The 20,578-nt window shown below is 39.6% G+C and overlaps 1 protein-coding gene across 1 annotated transcript in view; it reads left to right on the top strand.

Annotated features, from left to right (window-relative positions):
- The window catches only part of LOC101109728 (ankyrin repeat domain-containing protein 26-like), a 57,280-nt gene that overhangs the window by 14,641 nt on the left and 22,061 nt on the right, over nt 1-20,578 (top strand). The window contains 10 exon segments of the mRNA XM_060397250.1: nt 365-432; nt 735-839; nt 2,149-2,190; nt 3,247-3,280; nt 4,298-4,367; nt 5,842-5,938; nt 8,749-8,777; nt 8,872-8,944; nt 14,596-14,844; nt 18,815-18,897. Of these exon segments, the coding sequence (XP_060253233.1) occupies nt 365-432; nt 735-839; nt 2,149-2,190; nt 3,247-3,280; nt 4,298-4,367; nt 5,842-5,938; nt 8,749-8,777; nt 8,872-8,944; nt 14,596-14,844; nt 18,815-18,897 (850 nt within the window).

The following is a 20,578-nucleotide window of genomic DNA, read 5'->3' as shown; positions in this document are numbered from 1 at the left end:
TAAGGCAGTAAGATCCCGGTTGTGTAGAGGAAGACTTTGAAGTGAAGAGAAGCAACTTAACTAGGAGCAAAGAGCAGCTGGTTACAGAGCTAGGATTTCCAAGTTCAAGAGAGTTTTCATATGCCAGGCTAAATCTAGTTAATTAACGGAGCTATACTGCCCTCAGTTCATGACTACTTCATCTTCCTTTTCTTTCTCCTTTAAATACATGCTAAGTAAAAGTTTGTAAAACCTAGAAACTTGAAATGTATGGGACAATTGAAGTTTTGATACTATCTCTGACCTTGTCTGATATGATTAAGAATTTGATAGTTGTTTTTCATATTAGTGTTAAAATATTATTTATTACATTTTTAATGCATAGCATTCGCCAAATGATTTCTGAATATAAAGAAGAGAGACCTAAAACTCCTCTTGAAAATAGCAAGCCAGGTATGTCATCTGCTAAAGAGTTACTCTTGGTGATTCTACCATAGAAAAGGTAGGAGTGAGGAAGTTTCAATAATGCAAGAACTATGAAAAAGTTAGTGTAAATTGCATGTGTATTCCGGAGAAGGCAATGGCACCCCACTCCAGTACTTTTGCCTGGAAAATCCCATGGATGGAGGAGCCTGGTAGGCTGCAGTCCATGGGGTCGCTAGGAGTCGGACACGACTGAGCAACTTCACTTTCCCTTTTCACTTTTATGCATTGGAGAAGGAAATGGCAACCCACTCCAGGGTTCTTGCCTGCAGGATCCCAGGGACAAGGGAGCCTGGTGGGCTGCCGTGTATGGGGTCGCACAGAGTTGGACACAACTGAAGCAGCTGAGCAGCAACTGAGCAGCAGCAGCAGCATGTGTATGTTATTTTTTTAATTAATTTCTTAATAGTCTGGTATTCAGAATTGTTTAAGAAGTTAATTGTTGGTAATTTAAAATCAGAGACAGTATTGTCTGAAAAGAAATTCATGTATTTAATATGGCCCTACATTAGATCTTTGTATAAATAAGAAAAAAAAATTTTAAGTTAGTATGATGTATATTTCATCTATAATCATATTATAGCAAATTAGACTTCTTATAAAAGTGAACTTTAACTTTTACAAATGGTTTACATTTAGTGAATGAAGTTATTAGTTACTGTGTAGTGATTAGTCTCACTAAAAAAGTTCCCATCATTAAAACTGGGAACCTCAATAATCCCTTCCTGGTAGGCTAAGAAATGATAAACAATAAGAACTGCAAAGCTGAGCCAGTGTGCAGCATGGCAGTGAGAGATTATTTTTGAAAGATACTTACCAATAGTACAGAAGGCAGAAAAGCAATGCCTGGTTGAAAACCAGTTATTTTGCCTATTGTTGTACCAACAAGGTTTCTGTTACCAACTTCATTCCTTATAGATCCAGAAAGAGTGAGATAGGTTGACTTTATTAGGACCAAATGTTTACTTCTGTGTTGGATAATTGTCATGACAGTATAGTTTTGATAGAACAAGATGTTCTCTTGCCATCAGTTAAAAGATTATCATAATAGATATTCAAATAGATGAACTTGGGACCCTGCAGTTTCTAATAAAAGCACTAAGAATGCTTCACATTAACAAAAACAGTGTTAGGTCCCCTCCTGGTGGCGCTTAGCACATTGAACAAGCTGTCTGAGGACACCTTTACCTTAGTAAACCTCTATCTAATCGAAGGGTGGCTCAGTGGTTAGTAACGAATCTGCCTGCCAGTGCAGGAGTTATAGATTCGATCTGTGGGTCGGGAATATCCCCTGGAAAAGGAAATGGCAACCCAATGCAGTATCCTTGCCTGGGAAATCCCATGGACAGAAGAGCTTGGTGAGCTGTAGTCCATGGGGGTCACAAGAGTTGGGTGCGGCTTGGTGACGAAACATACAGTTCCATCAAAGAACTGTAGGCTGGTTTAATATGTCAGAGGAGATACAGAAATGACATAGAGTCTTGGTTTTCAATATGCTCAGAATAGAATAGAGTTGTCCCTGGCTACTTTCTGTATTTTTCTAAACAAAATTTTCAAAGAAAACATGCTTATTTATTTGTTCATTTGTTCACTAAACAGATAACTGTCAAATGTCTTTTATGTACTAAGCATTGTTTTGATGTCACAGAGTGCAAACATTTAAAAATCACTGCCCCTGCCCTCCAGGCACGAGCTACCAGGACTCCTCTCCCCGTGAAGTCACTGCATGTGAGTCATCCCTCCAGCATCAGATCAAGACGACACGGGTGAAATGTTGTCCAAGAGCACCAGAGTCCATCACCGCCTCCTTCCTTCCATCCCTCCCCTTGTTCATCAGCTTCGGATCTGATGATGTATGCCTTCCAACCTGAAGAAGCATGGTTTCTGTCAACATTTGCCATATAATGGGGAGGATTGATATAATGATACCCCGAACTAGTACACAGGACTGTTTGGACCATCCTGCTCTGTGTGGTTCAGATACTCTTGAGCAGTGGAAGGACATAGTCTCAAGAGATTCTTTTTAAATATATTAGTGTATGTGCGTGTATATATATATATACACATATATATATTTAAAACTTTTTTTAAAAGTTCAGCTTATGTGTGCCCTACTGCCTGCTCAGCACTACAAGTCTAGTCCCCATCCTCACCACCCAGTTGACCCCCTTTACCCATTTGCCCTCCCCCACCTTCCTTTCAAGAGATTATTCTTTCTAAATCTGGAATTGCTACATCTTTCATACTTCTCTTGCATCTGGAAAGAGGGCCAGGAAGACTTTGTTTCCTATGTTTTACCACGCTCTGAAGTTCAGTGCCTGTAGACCAAGCTTCCCTGTGAGAGGGCGTTTTCATCTTGAACTGAAGAGCCAGAGAAGTTGTGTTGTGTCCCAGCAAGACACCTGTAGGCTCTGTTCACTGCTCCAGGCAATGGGAGTCCAGAAATACTGTGCTGTTTAAGCGTGCTATTGTCAGTTTATAGTACTGATTCTATTAATGGTATGGTATAACTTTGTGTCAGTCTTCTAGAGTTTGGTTAGGATTATGGTCACTGTAAACAGCCCTTCTTTCTTCTTTTTTTTGTTTTGCATTTGATGATATAAAGGAGAGGAGTGAGTCTTAGGCATTAATGGCCTGCGAGTATAGTACAATCACTGTTCCCTCTAGTGTGGGCTCCAGGTGTGCTCCCAAAGGAATACTTTTAAGCAGAGCATCAGTCTTGAGGTTTTAATATTCTATACTTTTCTTTTGTTAATTTAAATGTCTTACTTTTTTCTTTAATAGTGGATGAGAATTCTGAAGAAGACTCTTTAAGCAGGTAGGATTTTATGGATGTTTTAAAATTGCATGTTTAAGTAAGGGAACACGGGGAAGAGAAACTAATGTTTGTTGAACGTTCTCCTCTGGGTTAGACACTGCATTACGTGCTTAACATTTGTGACCTCACTGAGTCATCACAGCAGCTTTGTAAAGTAGCTGTGTCCTACTTTTACTTAATTAGCCACCTGTGGTTCAGAGGTTGATTAATTGACCCGTGATTCCATGGTTAAAATGAGTTGACCTGTGATTTGACAGCTGGCCTGCCTGTTTCCCATGCCCACTCTTGTGTCCCTCAGCAAAGATTGAGAAGTACCCACGTAGCATATAAACTAAAGATATAATGTAGTTCTTTGACTTGTGTCCATTTTAAGTTTTAGACATTGTGGGGAACTCCTGTACTCCCTTTAGAGTAAAGGGGAGAAGTGGGGCCTTCTCAATAAGTGTTTCCCCTACTGAAGAACCAAGACTGCCATTTTTGATGGATACAGGTTAGTCTCTGAACCAGGGACAGACAATGGAGACGGAGCAGCATATCCTTCCACTTTAAGTCATCAGGTTTATTCCAGTTTGGGGAAACAAAAGTTATGTCAGTCCATCAATTGGATTTTAAGGTCACCGATTAGGACTTGGTGAAATCAAATTATTTTCAGGCTCTGCCAGTATATCGGCTATCACTCTTTGTTAAGGAAACTAAGAATGAGCCTTAACTAGATATTTCATAGATTGGGAAAGATAGAAGCAGAAACAGGTGTAACCAAAGACTGTTTTGGAGACTTCCCTTTGGTGCAGTGGTTAAGACGGTTAGTAAGACTTCTCCCTCCAATGCAGGGGGTGTGGGTTCAATCACTGGTTGGGGGAGCTAAGATCCCACATGCCTTGGGGCCAAAAAGCCAAAATACAAAACAGAACCAACATGGCAACAAATTCAATAAAGACTTTAAAAATGGCCCACATCAAAATATGTTTTTTTTTAAAATGTTCTCACTCATTGTTGTTGTCTGTTTTTGCTGAAAAGGTTTTCCAGCAAACCTGGTGATGATTTATGGCTTATATCAAATGATGAAGGCTTAGATTTTGAAACCAAGGTAAAGTGTTCTGTTGTGAAATTAGTTTTTGTGCTCTGAATTTAGTTTCATGTAGCATTTACTCTTTAAAATTCAGCAGTGGTGTCCCTCTCACTGTTTTATGTTTGCAGTGGAAAATTGGTCAGAGCAAACTATTTTATAAACATATGACTAGTTGATTTTTTTTTTTTTTTTTTTACTTTGGTAAATACGGAAGGTGGAGTGAAGGAAAAAATGGGCTGAAAAATACATAGTGACAGAAAAATTGTATCGGGAAAAGCTTTCCCACAGTGGAGGAAATAAGAAATTTGGTCAAGGATAGAGAGTCTTACTGTGAATTTTAAACCATAAGGACATGACTTATGTAATACTCATAATGATATCTTTAGTGGACATTGTAATGACCGTGGAATCTTCCTGGAGCCTTTCAGTTCCAAAACTATATAGCCTATATCACCTAGTTTCCGACCCCCCACCCCCAGACACTTTATTTTGGTTTTTTAGAGTTGTTAAGAGGGTAGTTAAAAAAATTTTTTTTTCTCTGTTTTGTTTTGGCTCTGCATTAAGACTAAAATAATTGTTGATATGATGAGATTTAGAAATTAAAATTCTGTTTCTCAAAATCCATATTATAAAGGGATTCCACTGTGTTTTCTAAAGCATTCCATTAAGAGGATATTCCCAACTCTTCATCTCATTGAAGAACACATGTTTTGCCTAAAATAATAACCAGCTGTAGGAGCAGAGACTTTTAATAACTGAAGGATAAAACTTACAACGTCAGATTTATTTTTCTATTTTAGTTTTTAAAAAACCTACTCAAAGTCCTTGTGTCATATTCTGAAACTTCAGAATTCAGAGATTTTGTATTATTCTCATTTAAATATTCATCTTATAGACCCTGTATCCGTATAAATGAGTGAAGTTCAGGAAACAGTTGTGCACCTCCTGGAGCGTGTAGCATAGGTCGTGAATGTAAGAGCCATTTTAATAGTTTTTGAATGTGAATTAGTGAAGAGACAAATGGAATTGTATAGAATGTTACAGGTAATATATACATAATATATCTGTTAAATCCGAATTCTGAAAATATGACTTATTTTTAATATTCCCTTTTTAATATTTAGGATGTAGAAGTTCACTTGAGTTATGTTGAGGAATGAGGTCCTGCATAGCATGGAAATAAATAAGAAATATGTGATTAAAAAAAAAAAAGATTACACTATATTTTTCAGTGTCCTCCAATTGTGAGCTGAGAATTTTAGATTAAAAGTTGTTGACCTTTTTAGCCCCATCTTGTATTCTATTAAATATTTCTTTTCAAGCCATACATTCTCCTCAGAATTCTGAAACCAGTTCTGTCACTTAGCAGCTATGGGATCTTGGCAAAACCTGTCTTAACTGGGTTCAAAGTAGGCAGTTTTTAAAAGTAGGGTATTTTCTTCAAAAGGGATTAGGAAATCTTCATGCAACTCATTATTAACATTAATTTTAGCAGAGTATTTCTGAGAGCCTTCCAGAGAAGTATGTGGGTTGTTTATCTGGAGCTGCTGGTCTAAGAGGAAAAAACACAGTACATGGACAAGTAGAAGGTAAGAACTGTATTTCATAGAAAAGTCATTTGACAAAACGTTGAATTAAAATGGGATTGCTGATATGTTCTAATCACCAAAGAAAATCACCTGTCAGAGACATAGTGAGGAAAAAGAGGAGGAGGGAAATTATGTATTTTGTCAGGTTTCAGCCACAGATTACATTGAGAATCCAGTTTAAGGACTCAGTTATTAGTTCCTAGACTTCCTTCACAATCCAGTGTTTAAGACTCTGGTTAAGACTCTCCAATGCAGGGGGTGCAGGTTCGATCCCTGGTAAGGGAACTAAGATTCCATGTGACACATGACCCCCCCAAAATTATTAGTTCTGTTTCAAGATACTGTGCAGCCTAAGGAAGGTCAAGAAATAAGAGGCAAGAGGGAACGAGGGATGAGTGAGGCAGAGGGTACAGGGAGGAAATGAAGGAAAGGAAGCACAGGCCTGTGGGGGAGGGGGCAATAAGTAGTGACGGTCTCCAGATAAAGGGAGAGTATTTGACATGGACGATGCATTTGAAGTGAGCTTCCAGCGCCAAAACTTGTCAGAGAAGGACAGCAAAGTTTTCCCCCTCTTCCTGTTTTCCTCATTGTTAGGGAGGCATTCAGGATTGCGGTCCCTGGGCGTGCGGAGCTGTGTGTTCACCAGCATAGGTGCTCAGCTGGAAATGTTTGCAAATTGGAGTCATATGAAATGTTGCTGCTTTATAGGATGGTATCACATAGGCCAACAAAAGAGAACTAGAAAGAAGGAGTGAGCAGGGGCCGTGATACGGAGATCAAGTAACCTACAGCCTGATAGTCCACTGGAAAGTTTCCCATTTGTAATGCAGTTTCACTTTGGGGGGAAGTGTTAGAGTGAGGAAGTTGAGGCTAAGATTTCAGGAGAATAAATTAAGTTGACGTCTCTGTTAGCTCAGTTGGTAAAGAATCCGCCTGCAATGCAGGAGACCCTGGTTTGATTCCTAGGTCAGGAAGATCCTCTGGAAAAGGGATAGGTTACCCACTCCAGTATTCTCTGGCTTCCCTTGTGGCTCAGCTGGTAAAGAATCCGCCTGCAATGGAGGAGACCTGAGTTCAATCCCTGGGTTGGGAAGATCCCCCGGAAAAGGGAAAGGCTACCCATTCCAGTATTCTAGCCTAGAGAATTGGACATGACTGAGTGACTTTCACTTTCACTTTTAATGTAGAAGCAGACTCCGTATAGACCAGAGTTTCTCAAAGTATAATTAGTCGCCTTTGGACCTTGTATGAAGTGCACATGCTGAGCAGGAGGTCTGAGAATCTGTGTTTCTGACAAGCTCTCCGAGTAGCAAGGGTGTAGCCTTGCATTTAGAGAAATCTGGAAGAACATTGGATAGTACAGGACATAACAGGATCAAGGGAAAGCATTATTATGTTTTTCTTCCTAAGTGTGTCCATAGCCAGAGGGAAGCAAAAAGTCGTAGTCGCGATTATAGGTGTAAAATACCGTTGCTAAACAAAGAGGGAAAAAGAAGTGGTGGGGATGATCCATAGAAAGAATGTAAAGGGGGAAGAATTAAGACCACAGATCCAGAGATTACTACCCTTTGGATAGGAGAGAATCTAGTGAAAGGATGAAGGGAGGAAAGTGGGCCTTAGGGAGGTGAGTTTGGAGTTGATGAGGAAACTTGAGAGAACTCCTTCTAAATGGCTTCAGTGTATTTGCGCTGAAAAGAGATAAGATCATTGTTGCTCCAGAGAATACTGGAGGTAGGAGGGGGTGCTAGAAGTGGGGGAAACTCCAGCCACTCCAAGTAACTCTCAGGCATCAAAGATATGTGTTGTATTGGTATTTGTTATTCAAATTAGATTAATTTGAATATGGAGACCCTGACTTTTTTCTTTTTAAGATAGCTGATTTTTTGAAAGTTGTTTTATAGAAATCCTTTGAAACATTAGCTTGATGTATCAAACCAAACTAAGTTTTGAAACAAAACAGGTTAATAGGGTTCATTCCCTAAATGCTAGAAATATTTTTAATAAGTACTATACTGATTTTAAAACATGTAAGATTTTCAATATCTAATCATTCTGTGGCAATTAAATTTATTATTTCCTTTTTGATAATTGTATTTCAATATTGAGAATTTATTATACATTATTTCCTAGATGTGTTTTGTATACCTTCTTCCGTGAGTGGATTGAGAAACTTTAAGATGGCCCAACTAGAGGAGCCAAGACATGTAGACATACCGGTAGCCCACATGGATATGGAAAAATAATAATATTTTATGAGCCATTTATCTACAAGTGTATATCCAGGGTAATCAGTTCATTACTATTTCTCCGATGAGAAATGAACTATACCTTCCGGTGAACTGTCATCCCACTGTGTACTTCTTAAATGACTGGGCAGATCGAAGAACATGGTAAATACTTGTAGTGTAATGGTGTAAATGATAGCTGCTATATTGCATTCAAGATATACTGGTGCATTTTACCATCAGCTTTCATGTTTATCTTCTTGGGGTCATGGTTTGCTCCTCTGATTAAGATCACTTTTCTCCTCATCAGTCGGCAGTTTCACATTGTTGCAAACGTAATGTTACTTTTGAAATCTTAACTGCATGTTTTGTTAAACCTGTATTTCTATTTTTTCTTCACTATCCATTGTGGATTCCTATGTCTGTTTTGCTGGTATCCTAACATACCCCTAAAATCAAGACACTAAAACCGAATGTATTCACTGCCAAGGCTGAGTGCGAGGATTCTGCTGAGTCCTAACTCTGCCTGGATGTACAGCTTTCATGTTTATATGAAATTAACTCTGTGTCCCTTTTGCCTTTTAGATTCTCCTGGGAAATATCCTAATGTGAAGGTAAAAATGTTTATGTTTTTATCTTGAATTATGAACTGTGGATTGTATCATATGTACATTATTTATAAATCAACTTGTTTCCAAACCCATTCAGCCTGCAGTCTTAGTGAAAGATTCTGTTCCTAGTAAAACAGTCGGAATGAAGGATTTACAGACATCCAGTTCAGGTAAATTTTGCAGTACACACTTAACTCTGGAAAGAGGGACACTGAAATATTTGAAATGCTAAGTCTTCATAGTCCTAACTTCTTTTTGCAAATTTAGTTGAAGGATTTGACATACATAATCCAAATGTTATTGTTGGTATCCATGTTTCGAAAAAAAAGATAGGTACAAGCATAAAAACAAGAAGTTTTTGAAGTGTAAGCTTGAACTCAGTATGTTTCCGTATATGTTTTGGTACCCTGAAGTTCTCAGTTTGGAACCTCTGTGCTTCTCAGGAATTCTCAGAGATTAATTATTAGACTCTAAGATTTTTCCATTGCCCAAAAATGCTTACTTGAGCTATGACCTTTACCTAGAGTAAAGCTTCACTTTCATTTTAGTGTTGTTATCAGATGTTTTGGTTAGCAGACAGTGTGTGTGTGTGTTTGTGTATGTGAGTTTATGGTGTCTTTGATTATTGAAAGTAGGGGAAGTAATCATATTTTAATGACTATTTGATGACATATTTTAAAACAGTGATTCTGAAAGTTTTTGGCTTTAGGATGCTTTTATACTTTTAATAATTAAAAATTATTGAGAATTCCAAGGAGCTTCTGTTTTTGTCTATTGATGTTCACTCTACTGGAGTTCAGTTCAGTCGCTCAGTCATGTCCGGCTCTTTGCGACCCTGTGGACTGCAGCACACCAGGCTTCCCTGTCCATCAGCAACACCTGGAGCTTACACAAACTCGTGTCCGTCGAGTTGGTGATGCCATCCAACCATCTCATCCTCTGTCTTCCCCTTCTCCTCCAGCCTTCAATCTTTCCCAGCATCAGGGTCTTTTCAAATGAATTGGTTCTTCACATCAGATGGCCAAAGTATTGGAGTTTCAGCTTCAGCATCAGTCTTTCCAATGAATATTCAGGACTGATTTCCTTTAGAATTGACTGGTTTGATCTCCTTGCAGTCCAAGGGACTCTCAAGAGTCTTCTCCAACACCACAGTTCAAAAGCATCAATTCTTTGGTGCTCAGTTTTCTTTATAGTCCAGCTCTCACATCCATACATGACTACTGGAAAAACCAGAGCTTTAACTAGATGGACTGATACTGGCAAAAAAATGTCTCTGCTTTTTAATATGCTGTCTAGGTTGGTCATAACTTTTCTTCCAAGGAACAAGCATCTTTTAATTTCATGGCTGCAGTTACCATCTGTAGTGATTTTGGAGCCCAAGAAAATATAGCTTGTCACTGTCTCCATTGTTTCCTCATCTTTTTGCCGTGAAGTGATGGGACCAGATGCCATGATCTTAGTTTTCTGAATGTTGAGTTTGAAGCCAACTTTTTCACTCTCCACTTTCACTTTCATCAAGAGGCCCTTTAGTTCTTCGCTTTTTACCATAAGGATGGTGTCATCTGCATATCTGAGGTTATTGATATTTCTCCCGGCAATCTTAATTCCAGCTTGTGCTTCATCCAGCCCAGCATTTCGCATGATGTACTTTGTATACAAGTTAAATAAGCAGGGTGACAATATACAGCCTTGACGTACTCCTTTCCCTATTTGGAATCAGTCTGTGGTTCCATGTCCAGTTCTAATTGTTGCTCCTTGACCTGTATACAGAGGTCTCAGGAGGCAGGTCAGGCAGTCTGGTGTTTCCATCTCTTTAAGAATTTTCCAGTTTGTTGTGATCCACACAGTTGAAAGCTTTGGCATAGTCAATAAAGCAGAAGTAGATGTTTTTCTGGAACACTCTTGCTTTTTTGATGATCCAATGGATGTTGGCAATTTGATCTCTGATTCCTCTGCCTTTTCTAAATCCAGCGTGAACATCTGGAAGTTCATGGTTCACGTATTGCTGAAGCCTGGCCTGGAGAATTTTGAGCATTACTTTACTGGCGTGTGAGATGAGTGCAACTGTGCGATAGTTTGAGCATTCTTTGGCATTGCCTTTCTTTGGGATTGGATTGAAAACTGACCTTTTCCAGTCCTGTGGCCACTGCTGAGTTTTCCAAATTTTCACAGCATCATCTTTTAGGATTTGAAATAGCTCAACAGGAATTCCATGACCTCCACTAGCTTTTTTTGTAGTGATGCTTCCTAAGGCCCACTTGACTTTGCATTCCATTATGTCTTGCCCTAGGAGAGTGATCACGCCATGGTGCTTCTCTGGGTCATGAAGATCTTTTTTTGTATAGTTCTTCTGTGTATTCTTGCCACCTCTTCTTAATATTTTCTGCTTCTGTTAGGTCCATACCATTTCTATCCTTTATTGTGCTCACCTTTACATGAAATGGTCCCTTAGTATCTCTGATTTTCTTGAAGAGATCTCTAGTCTTTCCCATTCTATTGTTTTCCTCTATTTCTTTGCATTGATCACTGAGGAAGGCTTACTTTTCTCTCCTGATATTCTTTGGAACTCTGCATTCAAATGGGTATATCTTTCCTTTTCTCCTTTGCCTTTAGCTTCTCTTCTTTTCTCAGCTATTTGTAAGGACTCCTCAGGCAACCATTTTGCCTTTTTGCATTTCTTCTTGGGGATGGTCTTAGTTACTGCCTCCTGTACAATGTCACGAACCTCCATCTATAGTTCTTCAGGCACTCTGTCTATCAGATCTAATCCCTTGGAGTCTATTTGTCACTTCTGTTGTATAATCCTAAGGGATTTGATTTAGGTCATACCTGAATGGTCTAGTGGTTTTCTCTAGTTTCTTCAATTTTAGTCTGAATTTGGCAATAAGGATTTCATGATCTGAGCCACAATCAGCTCCCATCTTCTTTTTGCTAACTATATAGAGCTTCTCTGTCTTTGGCTGCAAAGAATATAATCAATCTGATTTAGGTATTGACCATCTGGTGATGTCCATGTATAGAGTCTTCTTTTGTGCTGTTAGAAGAGGGTCTTTGCTATGGCTAGTGGTTTCTCTTGGCAAAGCTCTGTTAGTCTTTGCCCTGCTTCATTTTGTACTGCAAGGCCAAATTTGCCTGTTACTCCAGGTATCTCTTGACTTCCTACTTTTGAGTTCCAGTCCCCTACAGTGAAAAGGACATCATTTTTAGGTGTTAGTTCTAGAAGGTTTTGTAGGTCTTCATAGAACTGTTCAACTTCAGCTTCTTCTAGCATTAGTAGTTAATTAATTAATCCAAGGGCATAGACTTGGATTACTGTGATATTGAATGGTTTGCCTTGGAAACGAACAGAGATCATTCTGTTTTTGAGATTGCATCCAAGTACTGCATTTCAGACTCTTTTGCTGAGTGTGATGACTACTTCATTTCTTTTAAGGGATTCTTGCCCACTGTAGTAGATATAATGGTCATCTGAGTTAAATTCACCCATTCTAGTCCATTTTATTCACTGATTCCTAAAATGCTGATGTTCATTCTTGCCATCTCCTGTTTGACTACTTCCCATTTGCCTTGATTCATGGACGTAACTTTCCAGGTTCCTATGCAATATTGCTCTTTACAGCATCAGACGTTACTTCCATCACCAGTCCCATCCACAACTGGGTATTGTTTTTGCTTTGGCTCTGTCTCTTCATTCTTTCTGGAGTTATTTCTCCACTGATCTCCAGTAGCATATTGGGCACCCACCGACCTGGGGAGTTCATCTTTCAGTGTCCTGTCTTTTTGCCTTTTCATACTGTTCATGGGGCTCTCAAGGCAAGAATGCTGAAGTGGCTTGCCATTCCCTTCTCCAGTGGACCACATTCTGTCAGAACGCTCCACCATGACCCATCCATCTTGAGTGGCCATACACTGGTTGGCTCAGAGTCTCATTGAGTTAGACAAGGCTACGGTCCTTGTGACCAGTTTGGTTAGTTTTCTGTGATTGTGGTTTTCATTCTATCTGCCCTCTGATAGAGAAGGATAAGAGGCTTATGGATGCTTCCAGATGGGAAAGACTGACTAAGGATCTTGTTCTGATGGGCGGGGCCACACTCAGTCAATCTTTCATCCAATTTTCTGTTGGTGGGTGGGGCTGTGTCCCCTCCCTGTTTTTTGGCCTAGAGGCCAACCTATGGAGATAGTGAAGATAATGGTCTTTCAAAAGGTCCCGTGCTTGCACTGTTGCTCTCAGTGTCCCCATGATCACTGCAGCAGGCCACTGGCCTCCACCAGACACTCCTGGAAGATGAAACTAAACCCATGAAGCACGACACACACAATCCTAACGGCTGATTCCATTAGTCATTAGACTTTTGCTATCACATATGCTGTCTCTGAAGAACTCCACTGTGCACTCAGAACAGAATGAGAATGGAAGTGACGTTTACTGTTACTGTGAAAATAGTTTTGACCTCTTAGACCCCCGACCCAATGGGTCTCTGGACTTCAGGGGTTCTCAGGGCACACTTGGGAACCATCATTTGAAACCATTGACGTGGTTGGATGTGAAATGATAAAGGGGCCCTTGTGCTGACACAGGATTTAAAGCTTCACTTTTACATTTCTTGCTTGTTTCTTTGACGTCTCTCAAGAAATTAAGACCTGACAGTTCCTTTTTTTTAAAAGCAAATATTTCCGTGTTGCATTCATTTTTGCCTCATGGTGCTCTGTGCTCTTTGGATCCAGTGTGGTCCTAAACTTATCCTATTTTCACGTGGAAACAATTAGTGACCCACAAAGCTATGATTTCCTGTATAAGTTTATGATGTTTATTCAAGGCTTAAAAAAATCAGTTCTGAAGATACAATTTGAAGAAGACCGTCTCATTGTAATTAAAGCAGTTGTTGGTGGTGTTCAGTCGCTAATCGTGTCCAACTCTTTGTGACCCCATTGACTGCAGCACGCTAGGCCTCCCTGTGCCTCACCATCTCCCGGAGTTTGCCCAAGTTCGCATCTATTGAATCAGCGATGCTATACAACCATCTCATCCTCTGCTTCCCCCTTCTCCTCCTGCTGTCAATCTTTCCCAGCATCAGGGTCTTTTCCAGTGAATCGGCTCTTCGCATCAGGTGCCCAAGGTTTTGGAGCTTCAGTTTCAGCATCAGTTCATCCAGTGAGCATTCGGTGTTGATTTCTCTTAGGATTGACTGGTTTGATCTCTTTGCTGTCCAAGGAACTCTCAAGAGTCTTCTCTAGCACCACAGTTTGAAAGAATCAACTCTTCGGTGCTCAGCCTTCTTTATGGTCCAACTCTCACATCCGTACATGATACTGAAAAAACCATGGCTTTGGCTGTATGGACCTTTGTTGACAAAGTGATGTCTTTGCTTTTTGATGTTGTCTGGGTTTGTACCATTTATAAAAGTAGTACCATTCATTAAAAGTGTTTTTAAAAACCATGGTCTCTAGAGCATACAGTATTGTAAGGCATAATTAAATGTAAAATAAGTTAGATGTATATTTTGTTAATAAAATATTTATATGTTGAAAACAAATAATTATTAGTAAAGTTCTTATGGAATACAGACTATGTAATAGAAATTGAGTGAATCAAAGTAAGTAATACTAGAAAATTAAAAAAACAGAAGAAACGAGATACACTAGTTAACGTCTCTTCATGACAGTGACATGTAAGATACAATAAGCTGGGAAGGACTAGTGAGTCTGAGGGGAGCAGAGGACTTGGAACTGATTCTCTGAAGAAAGACTTTGCACAAGTTAGTCAGGGTTGTATTCCTACTCACATTCTAATAAATGGAGACTTTGTTCTCACATTTTTCAGATTTGGCTTCTACTGCTTTGAGCCTCAGGGTTGAGGCTTGTCAGAGAGCTGGGCATTTGAAAGCTGATGATCAATGTCCATTGATGTCACAGTCAATGACCAAAAATCAGTCAACATGCACAGAATTTGGGCAGATGGCCATCACAGATAAAGTAAAGAGGAATATTGCGGCGGTGTTTCTGGTAGGGAATTCCACGCTCCATGACCTGTGCCAGTCTCAGCTGCCGGAAAACAGAGAAAGCAAACAAGGTAAGCAGGAGCCCAGGGCACTCAGCCGTGCGCCACCTGGGCACGGCCTTCCCATCATCCTGACGGTTCCAAATTAGAGATTTTGTGGCAAAATCTACCTTGTGCTGACTCCTTCCATGGAGCCTACAGCCAATACCAATAAATACCTCTTGGCAAGACGTTTGCATTCTCCCTCTGACCATAGTAATACAATAAATAATAAAGAGAGTTAGGAGAAAGTAAGTTCATTTTGGCTAGTATTTAGCATACACCTGAGAGTGAGTGGCAGGATTATGTTTAGAACTCTGGGACTAGTTGGGAGACCTAGGTAGACAGAGATTGCCTTCTCAAAATGTGACTTTGTAGCGATATTTTTATATAGCTCTAAATTTGTATTAGTTATTATATTCAGTATAACAGCAAAAGCAGCTCTGAAACCAAATATTAAAATATTTCTTGTGTTTTCTATGACTTCATATATTTTAGAATTGGCTTTCCCAGTGGTAATGGGATTCATGGGGAATTTGCCAAATAGTACCTCCTTCTCAGCTCTGTCCATATAATATCAACTTGTTTTATTATTTGTAATGAATTAAGAGCTCACAAGGGATGTTGGTTTGAAGGAGTGCTGTATCATTTAAAAGCAGTGTACAGAAGATCAATTCTGCTTCTACTAGGATGCCCAGTCTATTAAGTAACCACATCTAATAACATGTTGTTCATAAATACTAATTAACTTAGTGCCTTTAATCAGTCGTGTGGTCAGGGCTATAGTAAGAAATCATACACTGTTTCTTTTTACACTCCTGTAGTTTTTTTGTTTCTATCCTCACCTTTGCATTTACAAAAGATTCTCAGTTATCTCCTAGAATAGTGACTTCAAGTTCTAAACTCAAAGTGTTTGTCTTTTTTTTTTAAATCTATGCAACTGAGTCATTTGCTCTTGTTTCTCCGTGAGCTTGGTAAGTCCAGGAAACACAGATTCAGATAAAACGGCTACACGAGTCCCTCCAACACTGGACGGTGTGAAATTGGAAAACTACAAAATAAATAGAAGCAACTTAAGTCAGTTAGTGTTGTTTCTCTTCTCAGTCGATACCTTTTATAAAATAACAAGCAGAGTCCCAGTTCAGTTCAGTTCAGTCACTCAGTTGTGTCCGACCCTTTGTGACCCCATGAATCTCAGAACGCCAGGCCTCCCTGTCCATCACCAACTTCCGGAGTTCACTCAGATTCATGTCCATCGAGTCAGGGATGCCATCCAGCCATCTCATCCTCTGTCGTCCCCTTCTCTTCCTGCCCCCAATCCCTCCCAGCATCAAAGTCTTTTCCAATGAGTCAACTCTTCGCATGAGGTGACCAAAGTACTGGAGTTTCAGCTTTAGCATCATTCCTTCCAAAGAAATCCCAGGGCTGATCTCTTTCAGAATGGACTGGTTGGATCTCCTTGCAGTCAAAGGGACTCTCAAGAGTCTTCTCCAACACCACAGTTCAAAAGCATCAATTCTTCGGTGCTCAGCTTTCTTCACAGTCCAACTCTCACATCCATACATGACCACTGAAAAAACCATAGCCTTGACTAGTCGGACCTTTGTTGGCAAAGTAATGTCTCTGCTTTTGAATATGCTGTCTAGGTTGGTCATAACTTTTCTTCCAAGAAGTAAGCATCTTTTAATTTCATGGCTGCAGTCACCATCTGCAGTGATTTTGGAGCCCCCAAAAATAAAGTCTGACAGTTTCCACTGTTCCCCCATCAGAGTCCCAGGATTTGTACATATTGGTTTCTTAAAGATTTATTCTATATTAGACCCTGAAAGTTTTATATCCTAAATATTTCTGGAAACACTCCCTCAGTTCAGGTCTGCATCACCTTTTTTTCCCCACTGTTAATGCCTTCAGGTTGATCTTCCTCGTTTTATTTCTGTGCTCTTCAGTTTCATCCCTCCCTGAGCGTTTAGTCACCAATCTCAAAGCACACGTGACCATGAAGCACTCTAAATCACATTAATGTCTAGACCTCTTAAAGCGCCATTGGTGCTTTCATAATCTGACTTCTGCGCGACTCTCCATCTCTCTCTTTCTGTCCTTTGCCCTGGAATTCTGAACTGCTGTTGAGGCCCCCATCACCTGTTCTGTTGTTGTTGTACAATCGCTCAGTCGTGTCTGACTCTCTGTGACCCCATGGACTGCAGCACACCAGGCTTCCCTGTCCTTCACCATCTCCCGGAGCTTGCTCAAACTCATGTTTATGGAGCTGGTGATGCCATCTAACCATCTCATCCTCTGTTGTCGCCTTCTCCTCCTGACTTCAGTCTTTCCAACCATCAGGGTCTTTGGACCCAGTGAGTCAGTTCTTCACATCAGGTGGCCAAAGTAGTGGAGCTTTAGCGTCAGCGTCAGTCCTTCCAATGAATATTCAGAACTGATTTCCTTTAGGATTGACTGGTTGGGTCTCCTTGCAGTCCAAGGGACTCTCAAGAGTCTTCTCCCACACCACAGCTGAAAAGCATCAGTTCTTTGGCGCTCAGTCTTCTTTATGGTCCAACTCTCACATCCACACATGACCACTGGAAAAACCACAGCTTTGACTCGACAGACCTTTGTTGGCAAAGTAACATCTCTGCTTTTGAATATGCCGTCAAAGTTTGTCGTGTCTTCTCTTCCAAGGAGCAAGCGTCTTTTAATTTCATGGCTGCAGTCACCATCTGCAGTGATTTGGGAGCCCAAGAAAATACAGTCTGTCACCATTTCCATTGTTTGCCCATCTCTTTCCCACGAAGTCGTGGAGCCAGATGCCATGATCTCCGGTAGTCCCTGTCCCTGTACTTTGACAGATATCTACCCTGTCGTGCGTGTGCTTCTCTCCCCGTCTTGCTGCAGCCTTAAGTGCTCTCTCCCTTTCCTGCCCTTTGTTCCCTTGAAGTCTCCGCTCAGGCATTATCTCGAGAAAAGCCATCCCTGACACCTTTTATCTACATTTTTCTTTAAACTACGGTATCTAGTACTGAGCAGAAACCCAAGAAATAGTTATTGAATAAAAGAAATAAAGACTATTTATACCAAGGTGATTTTTAAAAATTTAATTCTTTATTGAAGGATAATTGCTTTACAGAGTTTTGTTGTTTTCTGTCAAACATCAGCATAATCAGCCATAGGTATACATATATCCCTCCCTTTTGAACCTCCCTCCCATCTCCCTCACCATCCCACCGCTCTAGGTTGATACAGAGCCCCTGTTTGAATTTCCTGAGCCATACAGCAAATTCCCGTTGGCTGTCTATACCAAGGTGATTTTTAAGAGCTTGTCCTGTGCAGTTTAGAAGCCAAGAGGATTGACGAGTGAGGAAATAATTTACAGTTCAGAAGTGTGTCCATCACTAGGAAAATCTAGAAAGATAACACTAGAAAAATCTTTAAAGTACTAAGGTAGCTACAAGGAAAGAGACACGTTTTTATCTGGGGAAAGATAGCTGTAGTCAAAGACAATTTCACAAAGCAGGTTGAGTCTTAAAAGATGAAAAGTAACTTGTCAAAAGAGTACAGGGTAGCATTTCAGATTAAGGAACTGATAAAAGCATAAAAAGTAAGAGGAATTTTGTAACCCATGAGTAAGGTTGCAGTTGAAGCTTGGCATGTTGTTAAAAAGGTACTGTTATGAAGGAGAGAAGAGAATGTATTGTGACTTTATATGTCTGTCCTGTATTTTGAAATTTTGTTTGGTTTCTGATTGTTTTGTTCACTGATGTTTGTTGAATATATGACTGAATCTTTGAGCTGTTTGTGTGCCTGTAACCTGGTGACATGTGGTATTTCCCAAAGGATTTGGTTGAAAGTTTTAGATCATTGGAAGTATTTCTTAAAGAAGTAGATATTCAGCTGAAGATTAAGATTGACTTAATCTGTCATTTGATACAATGTTTTAGATCTATGTTTTAAATGAAGATTATATCTTTTATCTAAACATTCTAAGTAATTTTAACTAACCATACAGATTTGTCAGCAGAACTAGACTTGGAAATGATATCAGAGGAAGCACAAGAAAAACTTGATGGAGATGAAAATAACCATTCACGGGTATGTAAAACTTTAAATTTCAATTTCTGGTTTAATACTATATGAGAAAATGTGTATCAAACAAGGCAAATTAGAATGGAAAGGTAAGTTAAAACCCATCACAAATGAGTTAAAGCAGAAGTTTGGTGAAATTTGTGAGAAATACAAAATTACCATTTGTCCTGAGGAGATTCACTACGTGATAACCCTAAAGAAGGAGTAAGCAAAAAGGAAATATCTCCTAATATGACGAATAATATACTTGATTGTGAGGGAAAAGGTGCATTTGGCGTATCTATGTCTCTAGTATTCCAAGCATTTCCTGAACAAAAAGAACCCAGTCTTGAAAATTGTCTGTAAACTCTGGGTCCCTGGGATATGCTTGTCGGTCATCTTCAAAGCTTTGCTTCACTGAAAATAAAGTAGACATTGAAAATGATCAACTAGACATTGAACATGTGTTTATCAAAATTGAGGAGAGTTTTTATAACGATACAGAAAATAAAAAAGTAGCAGACCCAGTAGTTACATTTGAAGTGAAAGAAGACCAAGAGTTTGATATGCAGATGTCACAGAACATGAGGCAAAATCCTACTAATCGGAAATTAGACATCCGACAGACACATCAGTGTAGTCTGTGGCTTGTCCGCTCCAGGAAGATGAAACACATTATTCAGATAAAAAGTCACGGTACTCCTGTTGTTGTTACGAATACTGATTAGAAAAGCAAACCAATACAGGACTGGTTCCAGAAGCCACTGCATGCGGATAATTGTAGTGCTAGTAAGGATGAAAGCATGGAACTCGAATTAGAAAATGGGGATTCTTCACCAAAAGGCACAGAGCATCCAAAGTGTATGTAAAGAAAGAATTACAGAAGGATATGCAGAGATTTAAGAATGAAATAGACATGTTCCAAGTAGAGTTGCTGGCTTTGGAAAAGTAAAATTCAACTTTCGAAAGAGGTAGAGGTTCATTTGCTCTTGCTTTAGTTTTTCTCTTAATGATCTGGTCCATTTGATTTTCCTCTTATGAATAAAGTGGGGTCATCTAAATAGGTAATTGTGTAGAAATAGATTATTTCTGCCATCACAATAATAGGAATTCGGGAAACAATTTTCATGGCTTTTGTCCTTCAATCAATCTAATATCTAATTCTGTCTCTGTCAGTCTTTGATGTGGACTGGGAAACTAATCTAGCTATGTACCATGTGATCTTGTGAGCCAGAATAAGCACCAAGGAAATTGCTTAAGAAGTATAATCAGATAGGTGTTTGCCGTTTTGTTTTTTTTTCTTTAACTCTGTTGGATTAAATATGTTGTATTTCCATAGAATGGGAAGAAAGCAGTGACTGAGAGAAGGGACATAAACACGTGTTCCCTCTAATCTCTTCATTGTGGTTGAATATGTGTGATCTTCTCTGCTTTCCACAGTCACTGGGCACTTAGATTTCCAGCATGGCTGCTTCAGGATCTTTTTAATAACAAATGCATGTACTCCCACATATGTTTTAATCACCACTCTCAGATGTTTCTTTTGAGACAGACCTTTCCATTATGGTTTTTACTAAAATGTAGTAAGTTTTGACATATGTGATTTTGTCACATAGGTTGTGTGTGTGTGTGTGAAAGTTGCTCAGTCGTGTCTGACTCTTGGCGAGCCCTTGGACTGTAGCCTGCCAGTCTCCTCTGTCCTTGGAAT

This window comes from Ovis aries, chromosome 13 (assembly GCF_016772045.2).
Source record: "Ovis aries strain OAR_USU_Benz2616 breed Rambouillet chromosome 13, ARS-UI_Ramb_v3.0, whole genome shotgun sequence".
Lineage (NCBI taxonomy): Eukaryota > Metazoa > Chordata > Mammalia > Artiodactyla > Bovidae > Ovis > Ovis aries.
This window is presented reverse-complemented; position numbering and strand designations above follow the sequence as displayed.